Genomic DNA, 22,245 nt, shown 5'->3' with positions numbered 1-22,245 from the left:
GCCTGCCTAGCAGCATTGCCTCTTAATACCATGCTGGACCATTTCTTCAACAAAGCCTTCAAGAGTGGAGTGGTCAGCACTCTTTCCTGACCTATGGACTCCGTTTCCTGCACTATATTAGGTTAATTTTAAAATTGGCCCTAATTCCTAGGATTTTTTTCTTTCTGGGAGGCAAGACAGGGGAAAATATAACCTTAAGCAATCTCAGTACTCCCTGTATTTGGGAACAGCTGGGGACTGACTCAGCCTCCAGGAGAAGAAGAAATGACTAGGAAATGATCATGATCCAATTTTGTGTCCGTTTAAACAATAGACCCTCTGAACCTGAGAAACTGCCCTTTTGTTAAAACTGTTGTGGCTTCATGTGACATTTTCCAGTGAAAAAATGTTTCATAAAAAGGTTGCCAGCTCTATGCAAAAATCAGAGCAGACTGCTGTAATCTGTGTTTCATGGACAGGCCCCTGCATGCTCTGAGTAGGAGAGAGCAGACAGTTTGCTGTCTGCTCTTGGCCTATCCTATCTCTGCCCCCTGCATTCTTCTGTAAAGCCATCTGCACAGTGGTTTAGCAGGAAGGTATTACTAGTGATCCATTTTTGCCCCTTAACTTTGCTCACCCCTTCATGCACCTGAGAACCAAGCGGCTATGACACCCAGCCCTGCGTGGTGCTGCACTTTGTTTCATGAGCTTTTCCCTTCCACTGGCTGACTTCAAGTAGTGGTTAGGATAACAGTAGCTTCTAGTCGAGCGCTCCCTCACCTCAGCATTACAGTGATGGGCTTGGTTGTCATGTGGATATGACAAAATAGTTTGAGATCCCTGCAGATTCCTTTATTTCCTTTGAAAATAAGGAATAAGACCTGCAATTGAGCAAAAGGGTTTTTCCCAGTCAGACCAATTTCGCAATATGCAGTAATACTCATTACATGCACAGGCAAAGTGACCAGGCTCTGCTGGAAAGGGCTTTGGCAAGAGTTAAAGGACGAGTGTGTGCCTTGGTGTGCCAACATGTAAAAGACAGTGGGAGGAGGCTGATTCGAGCGTTAGCCTCTCACAACTAGTGAAAATATGAATTTTGATTTCTACCTAGGAGAAATTATCTTTGCAATCTGCTATGCCTGATGAAGGGTGCCTGTGCCTGAAAGTTTGCAAATAAAGATTTTTTTTTTTTGCAAATATCTAGTTGGTCTAATAAGAGAGATCACCTCTACCACGAGTTTTGATTCCTTTTGCCTCTAGACCAATATGGCTACAACCTGGATACCAGCCTCTCCCAGTTCATTTCCTTCTATGGATTGAAATAATAGCAATGCCAGGCAATTGGTGTGTAACAATTTTGGGAGACTTTACAAGCATTCCTCAAGGGAGCATCTCTCCCTTGGAGACAGAATCAGCAAGGGAGACGCTATGGATGCTGTGAGGGTCTTCCTTTGTGCCCTTATTTTGAGCCTGGACCTTTCTTCCACCTCTTTAACCCATCTCAGGAATAGGAACAGGGGGGAAGAGAGAGATTGTGGCACTCCTGTCTAGGAGAAACTTGCTGACAACATCTTCAGGACGAAGCAAAAGTTCTTGGGTCATACCAAATCTCATGGCCTTTTAACTTAGGCCAGGTACAATGCAAGTAAAGACAACTGAAAAAATGGAAAATCACAGTTGTTTCTTAAAAAAAAAAAAAGTAAACAAATGTTTCATGAAGCTTTATATAATTTTCCCTATATTTTTGATCAGCAATGAACTGGAGTATCTGTCTAGAAAGTGGTGTCCTGGATAAGAAATGGATTCAGAGACTGAATATCAATTAAGGTATCTTTTCCAGTTCTGGTTACTTTAATTATTTTTTGTCTTTCTTCTGTCCCCTGGCCAAACTGCCTTCCTTTCACAAGTTGAGGCTTTGCCTCCTCTGCCCAAGGTCTGCTTGCTGAAAACCTGACCACAGCTTTTCCTTTTTGTTTCAATGAGTCTTACAAACTCACTGTTGGATCCCCCATCTTAGGCACTGTGTGAAACTAGTGGCATTGCCTGAAAAGCCAGTATTCACCATTAGATGTACTCTGGACAACTGGTTCTAGCCCAGGGTGAGCACTTGCCCAGAGAAAATCAGGGTTTGTGGATGTTGCTGACTCAGGGCATTTATTTTATTCCTGAGAGAAAAGCTTCACATTTGCTGGTAGGGCGGAGGAAACAGGACGTTGAGCGCTCTCTACCTTTTTTGCATTTCAGATGGAAACTCAGATACCCGAGTGTGGACTTTCCCTTGCTTCCAGAAAGGGAGTCTGTCATGGTGCTTAGCTTTTATCCAGGTGATTGTGTGCATAGGAATGCTTTCATTTTTTATCTTTCATTCTAAAATGAATCTTTGCTGCTCAGATCATTCTTCCCTTTCAACAAAAAGCATGACTTGGGCACTCAGGTGAATATTGCATCATCTTCTATTCCTTCTCCATCTGTTCTAAACATGGTACTTGTGCAGTCTTTCCCCCTTTTAAGGGCTACAACTTTCATCTAGGTTCTGACTCCCCAGATGAGGCTAGCCACCTTTTGCATCATTGTCTGGAAAGATTTAGTCTCTTAAAGCCTTTCTTACAGCCTTACAACAAATAGTTCAGTCTCATCCAGCATACTGAAAATCTCTCTGAAATTTCATATTGCTTGCAGTGGGGTTTCAAGTGACTCAGATGTACAAAACCTTTTGTGTAGTGGAGTTGTGAGCAGAGACTTAGCAGCTGATTGAACTGTAGAGAATTCGAACCAAGAAGCAAATGGCTGTTTCAAGGAGAACACACACGGGCAGAGATGACCAGTCTGAGAGCTGCTGGAGAAAATGATAGGCTCACTACTCACTTTGCTGAAACAAGTACAACTACTTCAGAAATACTGTTGAAATCAACTGCTTCCATACATTTTTCCTGCTCAGAACCGGATCGGTACTTCTCTAAAGTTTGGGGTGGCAGAGATTCTGCATGAGAATGTAGTTCTCCAGTGCTACTATTTATGCATTGCAGTATGAAATGATGGGTCTGAACACCCTCAAACTTGGAAAGAGATTAAATCTAGTCTCAGCTCCCAACTTTGATGTGAAAGCATTTTGCATATCTTAAGTGGAATGTGAAAATGCATCCTGAAAAGCTTCAAACGGTTCCAAGTAGGCATTAGAACAAAGGATGAGACTAACAGGGCTATGCAGAGACCAACAGCTGCCAACTGAGACCAGGCGGAGGATTCGAAAGGAGTCTGCTGGAATTCCCAGTAGGATGTAACAATGGAACATCATAGGCCTATGAAGGACCTGCTTTCATTTATTGTGATTTGCTTTTAGGAGCATACACAAGCTTCTTGTACTGCTAGAGCCCACGATTTGGCATGATTCAAGTGCTACCATTTAATGTGTGAATTTGCTTGAGGTATTTCTAGCTTTGTTTTTGTGGCTGCATATACAAAGATGACATTGCAACATGCAGAGTGTGTTCCTTTTATCTCCTTTGTTCCAGTGCTATTGCAAGGAAATAAATGCTGTCAGTTAAAGCAGATTGGTGCAATGACAAATCAAGCTGAAGTAAACTAGTACTGCCGGTTCCAGAGTTACTGAGTCAGATGAAGTTCAGCAGTAGGCTTAAAATATATATTTTTTTGCATATGACTACAGAAAACCAGCACCTTCCACATCAGTCATTCTATTCCCTTCATGCATTCAAATCCTTACCTGCTGACTTCAGTGACAGAAAAAAGTTTTTACTCTTTTTGGCTAGGGATAGACATTCAAAAAGCCTGAGCCTGAATTGATTCAATCTTTGCAGGTTAGTTTAACCTGGCTAGGCTGAATCAGTTTGTAACTGTATGGACATCCGAGAAATGTAGGCACATGCCTGCAGTGCCTCAGGCTAGAAGCTGGGGGGCGGGGGTGGGGATGGTGCACTAGAGCAGCCCTCCCTTCCCTTAGACAATGCTGAGCTGAGTGGGGTGTGGCCAGGTCCCAGCAGGATGCTCTGATAAGGGGGAGTTCCCCCAGCACCTGACCAGCCCAGCAGGGAATTGATAATAAAGCATTTGTCTTGAAGTCAGTGTTTATCATCCCATTAAGAGAAAAACAGAGGGACATTACCAGCTACCTGTTATTCTGCCTTTGTCCTGTCTGCCACAGTATGGACTGTAGCCAGCATAGCTAATGCTGAGAGAAGTCTGTGTAAGTCAGAGGGGATGGGGCAATCCCTGCTTAGCAGGGAGTTGGGAGGGAAGGAGCAGGGGTTGCCCCATCCTCCCTGCCTTACACAGACTTCTCTCTGGCTTCCCCCTGCAGATGCCTGCAGTCTCTGCTGAGCTCCAGCCAGGGAGCAGAGGGGAGGAGAAGACAGCCCCACCCAGCCCAGAGAGCATGCTGGGATGCTGGGGGAGTCTGCAAGGGGTCTAGGATAGACATTGCATAAACCAGATTGACCCAAATCAGTTAAGGTTTATCTCAAATTGGTTTTAGCCATTTTCAAACTGGTTTATGTGCACTGAACATCTGTTCTGTTACAGGTTTAAACCAGTTTCTGGTCACTTAAACTGATTTATGTGTAATGTCTGTCCCTAGCCTTTATGTCTTCTGTGCAAGAGAGGCTGAACAGTGGATCCAGCTCCTTCTGAAGCATCATCTACAGACGATTTACTAAGTTCCAATCAGTTCCAACTGTGCAAGTTTAATTGGGATCAAGGAGTGCACCATCAATGTAAATTGATCTGTGGAAGACCTCTAGCCTGGTGCCGCCAGTCATGAAAGGACCCAGCTTGACTTGTGGTTCCCTGAGTTTGCAAGGCTGACATTTGCTCTTTACTTGTAAATAGAGCACAATTAATCTGGAGTAATGTAACAATGCACACAATTCTCCCTGCTTTTTCTCCTTCCCATGTTGTGCCATTGGCAAAGAGTGGGATTTTCAAAAGGTCTCAAAACCCACAATTAAAGTCAGATTATTAAAGGAGATCATCCAGTTGGGAAAACTAATCTCAGATTGTTAACACTAAACTTTTGTCTATGACTTTTTGACTCATTATCCTTTATATCAGCCTTTCAATTTCTATTGTAATCAAATGGGTTTCTTCCATTCTTTATTATGTCGTAGTGCCATATGAGAAATTTGGGACATTTACTTTTATTTTTATGGCTGGTCATTGCATCATAAAAAAACAGGACTGGAGGGGATTTCAGGGGGTCATCTAGTCCAACACCCTGGTCATAGCAGGATGATAGTATCTGTCTAAACCACTTCTGACAAATGTTTGTTTTAATAACCTGCACTTAGAAACTTCCAGTGTAGAGATTCCACAGATCTCTAGGCAATGTGTTTCAGTGCATAACAATCCTCGTAGTAAGAAATCTCGGTAAAATAACTATGCCAAATCTATGTTAAATTTCATCCCATTATATTACTTGGCCACAGATCAACTGATTGCCATCCTCTTTATAACAACCCTTTTTGAACTTGTCGACTGCTTTTTTTTTTTTTTTTTTTTTTTTTTTAAATGACCCTTCTTTGCTAAACTAAATAATCCCAATTCTTTCATATGTCACTTTTTTTTCTAGATCTGGCCATTTTTGTTGCTCTTATTTGGACTCCTTTAAATTTGTCTATATCTTTCTTGACTGACTAGGCTATCATTACTATTGGAGAACAGTAAAAACAGAAAACATCTTCACTTGAAGTTTGGATCTGGACCTAGACCTGGATCTGAACTTCGCAGCTCAGGGTAGTTTTTAGCAGCAAATACTGCAGCTCAAACCCAGAGCAGGTGAACAAAATAAAATAACAACCAAAAATTAATCAAGACTTTTTCTCTTCAGTCCCCCCCCCCCGACCCCAAAACAACCACCTTGCAACCTTTTAGAATAAAAGATGGCTTAGATAAAATTCAGAGCCAGTATGAGGCCACAAATTAACTTATGGGCTCTATGGCTTAGACTGTTGACAATAGTTCACAGCGAGATGTTGTCTGTAAAATGATACTGGGGTCATGAGACATGATACAATTTCAACTGAATTATGGTTCTATTGTAAGGCTTCATTTCCCCTCACATAAAACAGGATCTAACACCAAGGCCCTGTGCAAGCCACTCCTAAGTACAAAATGCCTGCTGGGTTTTATTGCATTGGCACTACACTGGTAGGGGCTGGCTTATAGCTTTATAAAGCTTTTAGAGCTACCTTGAATATGACAGATCACGCATAAATCTAAACAAACCCTCTTTCTTTTTCGATTGGTGAGGATACATGTGAAGACCTTCAATTAGTAAGTGGATGCGAGTGGGAGAATCTGGGACTTCTTGACTCTCACCAAGGAGAGAACTTGGTTTCAAAGGTCAGCCTAGTTTAATAAAACGACTGCAGTGTTTCAACTCAAATTTGACCAGGCTCAGGACAGTCTTGGTTTGTGATGCAGCTACAACTCCTTGAGTTTCCTGCATGATAAATGCCATCCATTTAGAAGAAGATGGCATAACTGTGTGATGTAGTTATGGGCATAGACCCTAGATTAGGGTGCTGAACACCTCCAAAGATTAGGCATTTGTGTGCTGTTGTTGTGCAACAGTCCATGGTAAGAAGTGCTGCAGCTTATGTAGTGATTTGTGTGATGTGCTGTAACATGACTAAATACAGTGCTTTGTGTTTGCTATCAGAGAAAAACTGATGAATAAAGGCATTGTTTTAAATACTGTGAAATATAGGGTGAAGCTTATGTAATGATGTATGCTGATTAAATTTATTTTGTGATCTGGAATGGACAGACGTGCAGCTGTTCCCAGGTAGCTGAATTCAGCAGATGGCTATTACATAAACTAGTGGGGCTGCAAGTAATAGCTTATTTGCCTTGAATAATCAGATACCCTGAGATAAGCTGTGAACTAATGGACAACAGGGTAACTGTATTGATTTTTAACCCTGTTTTCTTTGGAGTGATTCTACACAGCATTCATGTCAGATATACCAGTAAGGGGCTTCCCATTATGTGTCTGTTCCTTTGTACGTTGGTGCAATCAACTTTTATACTGGTGTCAAATGTGACATCTATCCAGGTCCTCAGTTAAGTGATTAGATGCTGGGAAGCTCCTAGAGCTTTGGAAACAAGCCAGAAAAAATTAAATGCATGAAAATATTAATGAAGTTTTACATTTTGCTTTCAAGCACAGGGACATGAGAAAGGTCTGTTAAAGCAATCACGGTCAAAAAGGGCCCCAAGGAATTGCAGTTTTCTCATTAATTTATCTGGGCTTTTAACTCTCGTTAGCATAATAACCTGGGGCCTGGCTCTGTAGGTCCTTCCTTACAGAGGGTAACCCCGCACTGAAGTCACTGAAGGTGAAATCTTGGACCTATTGAAGTCAACAGTAAAACTCCCTTTGCCTTCAGTAAAATCAGGCTATCCCTTAATTTGGCAGTATAGGGACCTCAGGCTACAGGCTTTTAAATGGAGCCTCAGGAACCTTTTTGTAACCAGGTACAACCCGAGACCAGGAAGGGATAGCTTAAAAAGGAGCCTACATGACTGAAATGGCACTTCTGAACTTGACTATCACTGTTTTTATCTTTGCCTTTTATATTTGTTGGCTCTGATTTCTGCCTATGTTGGCTATATGGTTGCATAAGTATCCATATAGTTGACTGACCTGATTTGACCAGGTATGATCCTGCCTGGAGCAAGGAGTTGGACTAGGTGACCTCCTGAGGTCCCTTCCAGCCCTACTATTCTATGATTCTACAGCATGTATGGGCACACACAGCATGAGTGCACTCAGTTGTGTGTAGTTGCAATGGATACACTTATCTGTTAATAAACCAAAGCTGAGTTAATTTTCCTTGAAATGCACACTCCATATTACACTTTCCAAACTAGAAAATGTGTGTGGGGTTTTTTTTTAAAGCAAACCCTCTCTTTTTCTCAGCCTCCACCTCTGCAACTAACCAAAAAAGCAAAAAAGGAAAGATAAAATATTAAGAACGTGAATTACTCAAGTGCAGTCATTCTGATAATTTATTCTTCCTTTTATGAGTCACAATGGCTCCTGTGACTCAAGAGGCAAAACTTTCCATTTCAATAGGAGGAAGTCCCAAATACCCTGACACCACAGATGACATACTGGCTTGTAGGCGTTATTAGCGCTGGCATTTCATCTCTCTATCCTCCTTTTGTTAACAACGTACAAGTCTTAAAAGGAATCTTTTACCTTTATCACCTGTTGCATTACAAAGTGCCCAAGCTCCAGTAAGCTGTGCCACAGTTATACCTGCAAACCTGTAAACATAAATCTTTAAAAACTGTTTAATGCTGTCTTGGGCTTTGGCTTTTCAAGTTGTTTCCTGAATAGTAAATGTTTCCACCTAGAACCTAAGAACTTAGTTTCCGGTGTAATATTATGAATTTAGTGCTGGTATTATCTGCCTTGCAATCAATGGCATGACTGGTTTTCACTTACTTGCACTGGGGTGCCATAAGGGAATTCCATTTTCTCGCTGCTCTGGGTTATCACTGTTGGGTTACTGGAGCTGATGAGCACTGGTGAGCTGATTTCTAGAGTCTGCCGGTCGGTGGGTGAATGGACAATCCTGTTGAGTGTGTTTAAGGCAGTTGTGATAGAGAATTGTCTCAGGCTTTTCCTCCTGGATTCTGATACCTTGCGGAAAGTTGGGGACTCTTTGACTCTTGCTTTGGGAGAGGACATTCTTAAGGGCGACGCACGTTTAAACTGACTTTTACTTGTCTGTAGGAGTTGTCTTGCAGTAGTGTTCGACTAGAAGAGAGTGAAGGGAAGCTTGATGATAGCATCTCGGAAGCTAAGCATTCTGTAAACCCCCACCCAGTTAGCATTAGTTTTGTCTCCTGATACCTTTATCAAACGAGGAGATGAGTTTGGGCTGAAGATGACATTGTAGTACATCACGTGGCTTAGCTTTTTCCCTTTCTATCTTTGCAGTGACAATTCCCAGAGGCATAATTATTGATGCAAAGCTGACAACCAAATTAAAATGGATTTGAAGAAATCTGTTGATGGCACATCGTCCCATTGAGCCTGGGTGTCTGGTTTCCTCTTAGCTAAGAATCTCACAGGAAGGTCCAGCCTCCTTTCCGATCAAAATCTGACACTTGCAGAAGTGAATATGATACTGAATGGATTTCAGAGGATTTTTTTCCCTCCTTGCTCGACTCCAGTAGCACATTATAACAGATTTACCACTAAATTATAATGGACATGTGGGTACATCTTAAACAGCTTTATTTTGGCAGCATTGCTTGCATTTTGCAACAGGGTGTCAAATATTACAATTGACACTGAGGCTTTAATATGGAGAAATCCTCATTGACGCTAGCTTTCTGAGCAGTGTCAGATCCACTCAGTTATATTAATCCTGAACAACACATTGACCGTTTGATCCTGTTCCCACTGAAAAAATTGACATTCTCACTGTTGATTTTAATGGGAGCCAGGTTGGACCCTGAGTTTCCATAGAGGTTACATTTCAACAGTATTTCTTTGAAACTGCTGATCACCTCAACATTAGCAAAGGGCATGTGGTGACAACATTTCTTATAATGATGACTGCCAAAGAAATTAATCATGATTTATTGCTGACATTAAAGAATTACAAAACTTTGAGATTTTCACCCACTCATTTGAAGCAATAACTTAACTCCTGCTATGAGCAAGGATTAGTCTAATGTGAAGTAGGTAGTTGCCTCTACAATGTCATCTTTTGAAAAGCATGGATTTTTTTTACATTTACCTCCCCCTCACTTAAAAAAATGGTTTGAAGAGAGCACTGCATGTGTATAAATATTAAGTAGTATTGTTTTAATTCCCATAAATTATTATAAAAGGCCTAAAGCTAGAACTGCTTACGTGAGTTAGCATAACCTGAAAAAAATGGGTGACACATCTGAGCACTGACTGTAAATCCAAAGACTTAATAAGTGTTACACCCCCAAACTAGCCCCACCCAGGCCCTTCCCATAATTAATTTCTAATGTCTCAGTGAGTTTATATGACTATACGTAACTACTTGCCACTTACGTGGGATTCAAATAAGTAATTACTTGAGTCAAAATCATTTCATTAAATGAAGAAACAGTTTAAAAGATATTAGAATTTCAGATAATATTTTTTACTTGTGTCTTAATATATATAAAGTTATGATGGACTCATAACATGCATAAATATTCCCGTCATTAATCCAATCTTTTTTTATTTTTCAGTATTTTGATTTTTTTTTTTTTTTGGGTGGTATTTACCACTTACATCTCAGCCTAAACTATAGGAATATTGTTAGTGATAATTCAGCAACAAATGGAGAATCTCATGGGTGAGGAAAGACTAAATGGGCAAGCAGAGTGATAATGCGATAAACAACCACCTCTGATATGATCTGGTGCGGGGTGGTGGTGACATTTTATGGCCTATGGAAAAGTAATTTGTTTGCTCTCATTGTAGCTCCCCCTGGAAATGTATTATTAACAGAGCTGATAAGAGCTCAAATTATGGGGGGAAACTGGAAATAGTATTTTTGTTCTGTTTGAAATTTTCCATTTTTTTTCACTAAACCTTTCAAACTTTTGAACTATTTCATTCAATGGGGAAGGGGAGCCACTTTCTGCTACTTTTTTTTTCTTCTTATCAATAGAAAAGCTAGGTGACAAAAGTAAAGTGTGGGTAAATGTTGTCCCTACTCCCCAAAAACTTTGATTTTTGAGATTTTTCATTACCAGAAACAAAAATTTTGACCAAAAGTCATTTTTGGGAAAATGTTTGACTGGGATGAAAACGCACGTTTTCCATAAATAAATTTTACAAAATAAACATTACAAAATCCACATCCTTCCAGATATCATCCTTAGGGCTGTGCAAAGCTTCAGTAGCTGATTCGATTTGGAGGCCCGATTTGGGGACTGAATCTTTGAATTGAAATCTTTGAATTGGAAGACCAAGTAAAAGCTCCGAATCGATTTGAAGCATCTGAATCGATTTGGCTGACTTGGAGATTGGGCCATAGACTAAACGGGCAGCTGACAGCTGCCTCCAGCTGGTAAATCTGTTGGGGTTGGGGGAGAGGTGGGGAAGAGGCGTGAAGGAGGGAGGGATTGGGCTCAGGCTGGAGCAAGCTGCCCAGCTGGGGTGAGGGGTGCAGGATGCAGACATGGCAGTGCTGGTAGTGGGGCTCTGCCCTGCTGCCTCTTTCCCAGCAAGAGGTTGGGGGGAAGGCGGGATGCAAGTAAGGCTTGCTCCAGGTGGAAAGGGGCAAGTGGCAGCAGGGCATAGCCCCCGTTCCTAGCGCTGCTGCACCCACATCCCATGCCCCTCTGCTGGCAAGTGGCGACAGGGCAGAGCCCCTGCTCCCAGCACTGATGTGGGCACAGTAACTATGCCCTGCTGCCGCCCAGAGCGAGCCATGCCTGCATCGTGCCCGCCTCTCTTCCCCCCCACCCCCGTGCCAGCTGGGCGTGCAGCAGCAGGATATAGCCCCTATGGCTTCCCTGCTGGGGCAGAGGCGGGCACAGCTGGGGAAGCCATGGGAGGAAGCCCTGCTTGGCCCCATCCCTCACCCGACCTGGCCTCCTGGCACTTAAAAGCTAGGTGACAAAAGTGAAGTGTGAGTAACAGCTGCAGAAGCAGCGATTGGAGCCTCTGAAGGCTCATGGCAGATGACCCTCGCATGGCGCAGGGCAGCAGGGGACAGCGTGGATCAGCCCCCCTGCTTGGCACTCGGATGGCAGCTGCCCCATGGTGTGGGTGCCACGTGGCTTGGCAGGGCACTGCACACTGCCTCAGAGCTGGGGCAGCTCCATCTGTCAGCTGAAGCCCAGCAGCACTCGGCCCCAGCGGCTTCAGCTCCCAGGCAGCATGCAGAGCCCTGCCGAGCCATGCTGCACCTGCTGTTGCGCTGGTGCCAAGCTGGGGGGGAAGGGGCAATCCCTGCTGCCCCCCACTGCCCTGCACTGTGTGTGGGGGGGCTCTGCCATGAGTGCCCAGGGGCCCCAATCACTGCTGCTGCAACTGGTGAGTGTGGGGCTTTTTTTTTTTTTTTTAAGGCTGGGTTTGGGCAGGGCAGCCATGGGGCACAGCTCCCCTCCACCTGGGGAGAGGCACGCACAGCCAGAGGAGCTGTGAGAGAACCTGCAGCCGCCTGGCCATGCCTGCCTCTACCTGGCCCATCCGAATCGGTGCTGAATCTTGTGAAGCTGATTCGGTTGAAAAGATTCAGGACAGTGATCCAAATCTTCAAATCAGAATCACTGTCCTCCGAATGGGCTGAATCTGAATCAAATACTTCCCTATTCACACAGGCGTAATCCTTATCCATCTTGTGTCGGCACAGTGCCAAGGAGTGAATGGCTATGAAGTCTAAGTGGCTTCTTTTGTTGCAAATTTGTTGCTCTGGGCTAGGGGTGAAAGATACACTGACAAATATCAGGGAAGTTTGTACAGCTAATGGCCTTATGAGGTTCCTGTTTCTTGTGGGTAAGTGAGAGAGATACTGGTCACCCTGAGTGACAAGAACCACCTTTCACCAGTACTAAATTAATTTAGAAGGGCTATAATGCAAAATAAAGGAGTCCCAAACCCCATGCAACATGTCACGCAATTCAGGAAATGTGAAAAAGGTCTGGATGGTTGACTGAGGTAAGGTATCAAATAAGCGTTTTTGTAGATACTGTACTTACCTCCACAAACAAGATGGGGAAGATCCCTACTTTGTCACCTAACTTGCCCTCAGCCCAGTTCTCATCAACTCTGCTGATCACTGTGATGATATCACCCTGAAAGGCAGGAGTATGTTGTTACCAAACTGTTCTTTTGGAGTAGGTGGATATTTGTTGTGAAAATGAGTTTACTCTGTACTGCCCACAGGCCAGCCTCATTAAGAAGCCTCAGTGGCGTGTCCAGTGTAGAGAACACAAGTCCCTATGCAGCAAAGCTCTTAAGCATGTGATTAGTTGTAAGCACATATTTAAGTCTTCTCTTCAGCAGGGCACTTAACTTGAATTAAGCTCATGTTTAACTCAAATGAGTGCCTGAATTAGGACCTGAAAAAGACAATAAAGGGACTGGATGGCAAGCTTTAAGACTTGTCACGTGGAAATTCTTTTTTAAAACTACAGATAAAGTAATGGAAATTGGCATTTTAATTATGCACAGAACTGACCATTATAAGTTTCCAGGAAATTGTAACTGTGCCGAAATATCCTAATATTATTGGAGCAGAAGTGGTTACAATACTTTGAAGCAAAACAAATTTTGTATGGAATGATGGCGAGAAACCCTTTGGACATGTCCATTTTTTAAAGCAACCCAGCTGGAATCAAACGCTCTTTATTTTTAGTATATATTTATTTATTCTACTTAAAATACCACCAGGGAGAAAATGCACAAAAAATCCTTTATTTTTTAAAATAATTTGAATTATTTTTAAAGAACTAGAAATTTTTTGGACTTGAATTCAATGGTTCTAAGAGTAGAATGGCTGCGATTTGCTTTCCTGCTTTTTTTTTTTTTTTTTTTTTCCCTCATTTTTTTCATCATCCATGCAAAGCGTGTACACAAAACCTCCATCTGACTTAGTAGAGATTTTCTATTCCCTTTGCACAAATGACTCCACAAGGTCCAGAGCAGAGGGTGAATCAAGCCCCTTCTCTGGCTAAATCTTTTAGTAGCATCAGCGACTCATCATTGCATCTGTGTCCAGGACCAGATCGTGACGGCCACCCCTTTATTGTCTCAAGCAAAGGTCTAGCACAAGCACAGTGTTCGAGTTCTCCTTACTACGACAGCGCAAAATCAGTTTACAGAGAGTAGACTGTAGCCGTGTTGGTCTAAGGGCACAGGCAGACAAGGTTCTCTGGGTAAATCCGATCTCTTTTATTAGACCAACTCAAATCGGATTTACCCAAAGAACCTCATCTGCCTTTGCAGAGAGGAGGCGCTGCCAGACTTCACCCAACCCTGGCTGAGCCTTGAATCCCACCAAGCTTGGGTGTGAAAAGGCCAAGTTTTAACCCTCTTTGTAGCCTGCTGGTTATTGCTGAAGGGTCACTGCAGTAGCTGGTCCAACCCATCAGCCAGAACATACCGTATTAGCTATCTGTCAAGCGCTGCGAGGCGCGGGGATGTGAGTGAGCGTGTTCTCTCCTCGCTGAAGCAGCAGCTGTCTGTTTTATATGTATGATAACTCTCCATGTGCTAACTTTGCTGTAGGAGTAGAAATGAGCCTTGTCTCCAAAAGCAAATAAACAGAATGAGTAAGCAGTGAAACAAAGACAAATAAAGCAAAAAAGAAAACAAAACCAGACGGCGTGAAACAGAGGAAAGAGCCTGCAGTTTAAATCAGATGTTGGCTTCCCGTGTTCCCGGTGTTAGTGTTAGCAAGATTAGAAACCACATTTTAAAGTGGTGATGCTAAAATGAGCAGCTGCTGTGTTAAGAGCTGACTTTCTCTTCTGGTTCCTCCTCATTCTAGTATGAATGTGACTGACTCCTAGATACCGGCTTTCCTCCACACAGCCCTCCATCTCTTTACTTTGTCCAGCAACCCCTCTGGAGTACTGCTTGTTCTCATTGCCAGTGTGCAACAGTGCTACGATGTCCAAGCGGAGTTGTTAATAAAAAGAAATAACTGTTGATTTTTCTGATAGGATACTGAAGCCTATAGGGTATGATGCCATACTTGATTTTGACTGATTTTTTGTTGTTACCATGAAAAATGTCTAACAAGGAATGAATGCATAGAGATGGCAAATACAGCTGTTGCTTGGGTAATGTGTATTCTTGGTAAATGGTCAAATATGCTAATAGTGCATGGATGGTCTGTGTCCCGACTCGAGCTCTTCTAGGCTTTTTTTTAAACTGCTAAGTATCTTTCAAGGAAACCTTCCCAGAATTTGTGTTATGGTGCATAGCAGCTGAAGTCAACTATTTATTGATTGATAAAAGAAATGTTGTGGAGAAGCTGAAATGGGGAGTTCAGAATTGGGAGTCCTGGGTTCTATTTGGACCTCTGTCAAGCTAGCACTTATTTTCCAAATGTCAGTATGTGTCTCTGGGCAAGTCACCTGGTTAGGTAGTATTTTCAATGGTGGGCATGTCTGAAAATCCCACCTTCAACTTCTTTATCTCAGTTCACCCATGAATAAAATGGGGATGATGCTAAAACTGATTTATGCCATTGAGATGTTGGAAAGCTTAATTCATATTTGTACAGAGCTTTGAGATCTTCAAATGAAAAGTGCTGCAAAGTTATCTGATCATGAAATGATCCATAGTGAGGAAGCTAGTCAAGTATTAATACAGTGGCAATGGTTGGACTTACCTTATGAAAAGTTAAGCAGTCCTTATTTTCACTTTTATCTCTGTCTCTCATATCAAAGTTGTAAAGTGCTCTGCAGAGGGGTGGTGGCAGTGGCAGGTGCTTGATAACTTGCACAGAACTGGTTGGGAAAACTCCACTGACTCCGTTGATCTCTCCTAGGTACCAGTCTTCGTCCAGCTGGCGGAGCAACATGATGATATCTCCTTTATTGAACCGCAGTTCACCAGGGTTGTGTCCCCTGTAGGAATATAAGGCTTTGGCCTGTGGAACCTGCAGGATAAGGAACAAACATTAACACTCACCCACAACTAGCTGACACAAAAGTGAACACGTATCAGGCTGTTTGGGTTGACCAAAAAAAGGTGGTCTACCGTGACTCCTAACGTGTCATGGTAGACGATGTCATTTCATCTTGATGTCATTTCTAAGGGAAGCTGTGGCCTGAAGGAGTAATAATTTCTTTCTTAGACCCCATATGGCTAAGAGCAAACCTTGGCCTCTCATATATTTAGGAATGTGAGGAATAATGAATTTCTTTATCTAATCTCTACAGTGGGCTTAACTGTCTCTCTGAGTTTGTGCCCCTCTCACAATATTCCTATGCTAATGTACCCACCATTTTAGTATTGTATTATCTAGTGTTTAGACTATGCATTTAAGTTATATTTTTACAAATAATCATTCTGGGACACAATATGGTTTGCTAGATATGCAGTATAGAGGTGCAACCTCCTGCTGGTGACTGCAAGGGTGTGTCATGGGGTGGATGCACAGTTTCTAATAGTCTAATGCACTGCTAATAGTTGCTGCTGGAGACAGGTTACTGGACTAGTAACCTTTAGTCTCACCTTTGGCCTGACCCTATACAATCACTCTATCTTCTTAATATGAGTGGAAAGGAGACATTTACTGAAATTGGAATAGCTGAGAGAACGTTGGTACCTTTTCTCCCTCCAAAGTCTTCCAAGTAAAACTACAAAATTCTCCTAAAATATCTACTTTACTAACCTGGACCATATTTTATCCTCTCCAACAAATTCAATTAAAAAAACATTGCAACAGATTGTCTGGATGGTTGAGTCAGACCCAGAACTGGCACTGGCCTCACCACCCTGCCCCAAGAGCTACAATTTGAAAGCAGTCTTGCAGATAAGCTCAGATGTGTGCTCCCTATGCAACTGTTCCAGTTGTGCAGCTCTTGACACCGTTGTCGGGATGGCTTGTGTCAGAGGCTGGTGGAAGTACCCCTGGAGGGCAGTTTTATTAAATATTATAGTGCATTCTTTGGAAATGCCTTTTACAGTTAGCAGACATTTGCATTTAATGTAATTTGCACCATTTAACATATGGCTGAAATGCCAAAAAAAGGCGTAGAGAGTAGGAAGGGTTAAGGCTTCTATTGTAGCCACAAGGCAACTGGTTTATTAGCATGTAGACTTTGCACTGCCCCTCTGCTTAGAGCAAATTTCACTCTGTGTGCTGTAAAAAGTCTGTTACAGTAAGAGCACTGCCAATAGACCTCTGCAGTCCCTAGACACAGTGGGTTGAGTGAAGTTAGAAACAGCAATCAAAAATCCAATGGCCTTGCATTTAATAATTCTGTTTTAACAAAGTCTTGTTTGTATTCCATGTAGAAATTCCTGTTCTGCATTGGACCAAGAGTCCAGCTCACCCGGAACCCAATCTGCAGCAGTGCTTTACAGGAACATGTAAAAACCCTGTGTTATACAATTTTGCAGCATTGCACCCATGGGAGGGTTTTCTTCCTCACCTGACATAAAGTGAAAGAGGATTTCTGTGGGTACGTTATGAATTATTACCCAGCTAGTATAGCTTCAGATGTTTTTCTTATTATGTGTATATATTTATAATTTGACAGTTAGTATTTATAAATTGAGTCCTACTCAATTCAGTAATATCTTGCAGCCGTGACTTCCTCTAGTTATGCGTTCTGTAGATGTGCCCACAGAGCAGCCTGGCACTACAGCCATCGTTGGGTTTCCAATATCTCCTTCTAGGGATTCCACTGAAGTAATGGAAAACCATAAAAATGGGAGCTGAGGAGCTGGAGTGATACAAAAATGTATGTATGTGTGAATGTTGTTTCCTCCCCCTGCTGAGATGGTGAAAAACATGAATTTATGGTAATACGGGCTCCCTTGGTTCTGCAGAGGTTCCATAGCATCCAGTCTCCACACTTACTCATTGCTGGGCCCATCAGGTTTAATAAAACCTCAAATGTTTAGGACCTTTTGAAAAACCCTTGAGTGAGTTCTGCAATCACTTTCTAAGTGCTGTAGAAAGAATGTTGCTAGGATCACAAAACAGGATTGCCTTCCCATCTCCTCAGCTCTGGAGTTCAGATCAGTGTTAAATGACACTGCTAATGCTAAAGGCAGAATCAACGAAAGTCTTGAAGCCCTTTTGTTTCTTTCAGCATTGTCTCTACAGTCCTGGGTTAACCCATCCAATTCTTCAGGTTCTGCACCTTTGTATATGGAAAGTAGCTGCATTTTAAATATAAAGCAGCCTGCCAAGCTTCTTCATTCATTATAGGTATTTCCAGGAGCCAAATTATTGTAATGGTATTTGTTACTGCTCTGGGTGTTTCCAGCTGTTTAGATCGCTTCTTGGCCTCTTGTGGGCTAAGATCAAGTTTTGATCTGATGCTGTAGTGGTGGGAGGCTAAGGCTTGTGTGGACCGTAAAAGACTGAATAATTCTTATTGCTTTCTAGATGTTACCTTACCAGGTGAGGAGTGAGGCATGCTGGGGGACATTGGGGCAGGCAAATATGTTTTCCAGTGCTACTGTACTTGCTATGCTGCTTCTGTAGATAAATGGTGAATTTGAGTCTCTAGGACTGGAAGACACTGTGGCCCAGTGGCTAGAGCAGTGATTCTCAACCAGGATGCTGGGGACTTCCATGAGATCCTTTGAAGGGTGCCATAGGAAGTGCAAAGAGATAATCAAGTGGAAAGTGATAAGGGCAGGTTCAGGCTCTAGGTGTGAGAAGACAAGTAGATGAGGGCAGAGCCAGACTTTCCCTGCCTGGCCACTCCCTTGCCTGGCCTCTCTGCAAGGAGGTAAGCACTATAAGAAAACAGTTTTTGAATTGGGGTGCAGCTCAATTCACAAAAGTTATAGAGGGTGCCTTGGATACAATAAGGGGTGCCTTGAGTGTTAAGGTTGAGAAGCACTGAAGTAGAGAAACTGGTTTAATTCTCAGCTCTGCGATTGGTTGGCTGGGTGGCCTCAGATAAGTCGTGCCCTTTCCCTCCCTGACCCTGAGCTTCCTCATCAGTAAAATGGGGATAATAATATTGTTGCCCTTTGTAAAGCAGCTTGAGAAAAGTACTACATAAGAACTAGCTATCATCATTATTTCTTAACTCAGTTTACTTTCCTTGGCTTAAAATACAAACAAAACTTAACTCTGTTGGGTGAATATAAAAATTGGAGTCCTCTGTTTCTGCTCCTTGATTCTTCTGTTTTGTTTCTCGCATGATATTCAACAGGCATTAATGGTAAATAGTCATCAGTATTCCTGCGGCAGCTCAGTCTGCCGGGCCAAGCTGAGGTCTGAAAGTTTAATTCTCAGCTCTACTATTAGTTGCATGGGTGGCATTGGACGAGTCAGCCTCCCCTCCCTCTCTGACCCTGAGCTTCCCCACCTGTAAAATGGACTAATAATATTGTTGCCCTTTGTAAAACACTGTGAGAAAAGCTCATTGTCAACCGTTTTTTAGGCTTTTGGCCTGTCTCTGCTACTGACAGGGTGGATGGCCTTAACCATATCACTTTATCTCCCTTCCTCCACTTTCTCTTTCTCGTCTACAAAATAGGGAGGATTGCTGTGTGGGCTTGTTGTTGTTGTTCTCCAGTGAAAGTGAGTAAAGGCTAAACTGCTTTAAAAAAATTAACCTGAAAATTGTATTCCCTTTTAAATCCTGTTTAGCTGTTCACTTAGTGATTCACCAAATTGCCCTCCCACATTTATCACCATCGCAACTTGTCAAAACTGAAGCTTAGCGCCATTTTAAACCAGTGCTCTTACCCCTGAGAGTTTAGCTCAACAGCTTAGCTTCTGAAGGGCATGTTTGCTCCTTTCACTTCTGAAAACTTTTGTCTCTCCAAAGCAAGTATTCTGAGCTCATCTTTTTATCTGGGGGCCCAATTCCACCCTTGCATAGTTGCCATTGGGGTGAAAAGCATTTTATATGGCCCTAATTCAGCAAAGGGCTTCAGGTATGACCTGAAGGGGAAGGCTGGGGTGGGGTGGAGGGGTGCTGCCGAGCATAATGCTGATACCTGAGCTAGCTCTGGAAGCAGTGCAACAGTTTAATTAACTTTGCTAAGAAGCAGGGTGAGTGGAGCACTGCAAACACAGCTACTCTGCTTTTGGTATCCAAGCTGGCTTGTTCAGAGCTAGCTCAGGTAACTGTACGTGACACAGTACTGCATATCCTAAGTCTTACTGACTTCACTGTGAATTAAGCCCATCCTCAAGAGCTTTGTTGAATAGGGATGTAACTTAGAAATTGGCTCTTGGTATGTAATTTGTCTCTTGGGACATAAAGATGTACATAGATAAACTAGAGATGGAAAAGACCTATTAGGTTTACTAGCCCCTGTCAGTGCAGTGTTGCTCTTTACTCTGCCTTTTTGCTTTCTCTTGCCTATTATAAATGTGCCAGATGTCTTGCGGGGGCAGAGCTGATGCAGTGGACTACAGTACAACACAGCCACGTGTTCTTTCATGGTTTTATCTTTCTTCACAGACTTGATTTTTTTAGAAAAAAATAATTTTAGTGGCTACCTCCTATTGGGTGCCTGTATGTGTGTGGGGAGGTTGCTCCGATACACTGTAACGAATCAAGTCTGCTGGAGTGTGCTAGTTAGCATGGGTGACTGGTGCCTCCCAAGCCGGGGGGGGAGGTCCCTCAGCAGCTAATCGCCAACTGGGGGGGGAGTCCCCTAGAGTGCATTTCCAGCATGCCAGTGTTTCCAGGGGGTGCACAGCCAATCTCAGGGGGTGCACGTGCACCTGTGTGCACCCTCTATGCATCACCAATGCTAGTTAGCATGCTTCAGCAGCCTCCTCATCTCGTGTATCAGCAGCATCCCTGTGCTTCAGAATGGTGGCAGGGGTGCTTTAACGAAAGCTCGTTTGATGAGCTTTTGTTAAAGCTCCCCCATTGCCATTTTGAAGCATGGGGACGCTGATGCACAAGATGCTGAGGACACTTTAATTAGAGTGGTCTAATTACTGCAGTAATTAAAGCGCCACCCCCTTCCTCATATGTAAAAATGGATTTCAGTGGAAATTTGATGTCTAAATGCTTGTGTAAGCGTGTGTTCTCTTCCAGGTTGGTGAACCTCCTTCGGCGGGCTTTAAACTAGGCTCGTCGGGGGAGGGGGAAGATGAGGGCGGAGGAGACGATGAGATACCAGGCCCAGCAACAGCCAGCGAGCCCAGACCAATGGTCAAAACGGAGAAACAGGTAAGCGTTGGGGGACGGGGCATTGCTGAGACTAGGGGGTCAGTGGGCACAACCGCTGAAGGCCTCAAATGCCTCTACACGAATGCTCGAAGTATGGGGAAGAAGCAGGAGGAACTCGCCCTCCTCCTAGCTGTCACCAGCCCTGACATAGTAGGGATCACAGAAACGTGGTGGGACTCATCGCATGACTGGGCGGTGAGTGTCAAGGGCTATAGGCTATACAGGAAGGACAGGATAGGAAGGAAAGGTGGAGGAGTAGCACTCTACATCAAGGAGGAATATACTTCCTCGTTAATTAGCATGGGGGTAGAGGGGGGGCACTCTGAGGTGCTCTGGGTTACAGTAAAAGGCAGTCCAGGGGAGAGAGACTTAACGGTGGGAGTCTACTATAGACCTCCCAACCAGGGAGAAGAGCTCGACCTGGAATTCTTAGGTCAGCTCACAGAGGCAGTGAGGGCTAAGGATGTGGTCATCATGGGGGACCTGAACTTCCCAGACATCTGCTGGGAGGAGCAGTCAGCCAAGTCTGATCGCTCACGTCGGTTCTTAGCCAGACTGCAGGACCTCCATCTAACCCAGGAGGTGCACAGTCCCACCAGGGGAGACGCCTTGTTGGACCTAGTGCTGGCCACGGGTGATGACCTGGTGAGGGGGCTGCGGGTGATGGGCCACCTGGGAGACAGTGATCATCGCTTGCTGGAATTCACCATCCAGCGTAAGGTGGCAAAGGGCTGCAGCAAGGCAACAGCCCTAGACTTTAGGAGGGCTGACTTCAACAAGCTAAGGAGGATAGTTGGGGAAGCGCTGAGGACCCAGAGGGGAAGGGAATCAGATGTCGAAGGTGAGTGGTTGCTCCTTAAGGAGACGATCCTCCATGCCCAAAGGGAGGTAATCCCAACAAGGGTCAAAGGGAGCAGGAGGGCACATAAACCCCCATGGCTCACTAAGAGCATCCGGGAATGTCTCCTTGCTAAAAGGGAGGCATATACCCAATGGAGAGATGGGGTCATCGCCAAGAAGGACTATGTTATAGTCGCCCGAGGATGTAGGGGGGCAGTCAGGAGGGCCAAGGCAGAGTTGGAGATAGGACTAGCTTCCCGGATTAAGGACAATAAGAAGTCCTTCTTCAAATACATAGGGGGTAAAAAGAGGGTCCCGGGTAATGTGGGGCCCCTGCAGGACACGATGGGCAACTTAGTCATCACGCCAGATGACAAAGCTAACATATTTAACGATTTCTTTGCCTCTGTCTTCCTAAGTAGGGACCAGTTCAGCCACCTCCCTGCTGGGCCCCCCTCGGGCCCCGAGAGAGACACGCCTGGGCCAAGGGTTAGCGAGGAGTTAGTTAGGGTACTTCTGGAGAAGCTGGACGTGTTCAAGTCCGCTGGTCCGGACGATCTTCACCCTAGGGTT

The 22,245-nt window shown here is 43.7% G+C and overlaps 1 protein-coding gene across 1 annotated transcript in view; it reads right to left on the bottom strand.

The window, feature by feature from the left end:
• Positions 1-22,245, bottom strand: part of SH3RF2 (SH3 domain containing ring finger 2) — a 72,897-nt gene that overhangs the window by 22,063 nt on the left and 28,589 nt on the right. Inside the window, exons 3-5 of the mRNA XM_090064219.1 lie at positions 15,330-15,599; positions 12,688-12,783; positions 8,450-8,764 (exon numbers count right to left, since the gene is read on the bottom strand). Of these exons, the coding sequence (XP_089920345.1) occupies positions 8,450-8,764; positions 12,688-12,783; positions 15,330-15,599 (681 nt within the window). The remainder of the gene's footprint in view (positions 1-8,449; positions 8,765-12,687; positions 12,784-15,329; positions 15,600-22,245) is intronic.

The sequence above is a fragment of the Crocodylus siamensis genome, chromosome 10 (genome assembly GCF_052110815.1).
Source record: "Crocodylus siamensis isolate JL-2025a chromosome 10, ASM5211081v1, whole genome shotgun sequence".
NCBI lineage: Eukaryota > Metazoa > Chordata > Crocodylia > Crocodylidae > Crocodylus > Crocodylus siamensis.
The sequence above is the reverse complement of the archived record's forward strand: the minus strand, read 5'-3'. Positions and strand labels throughout refer to the sequence as shown.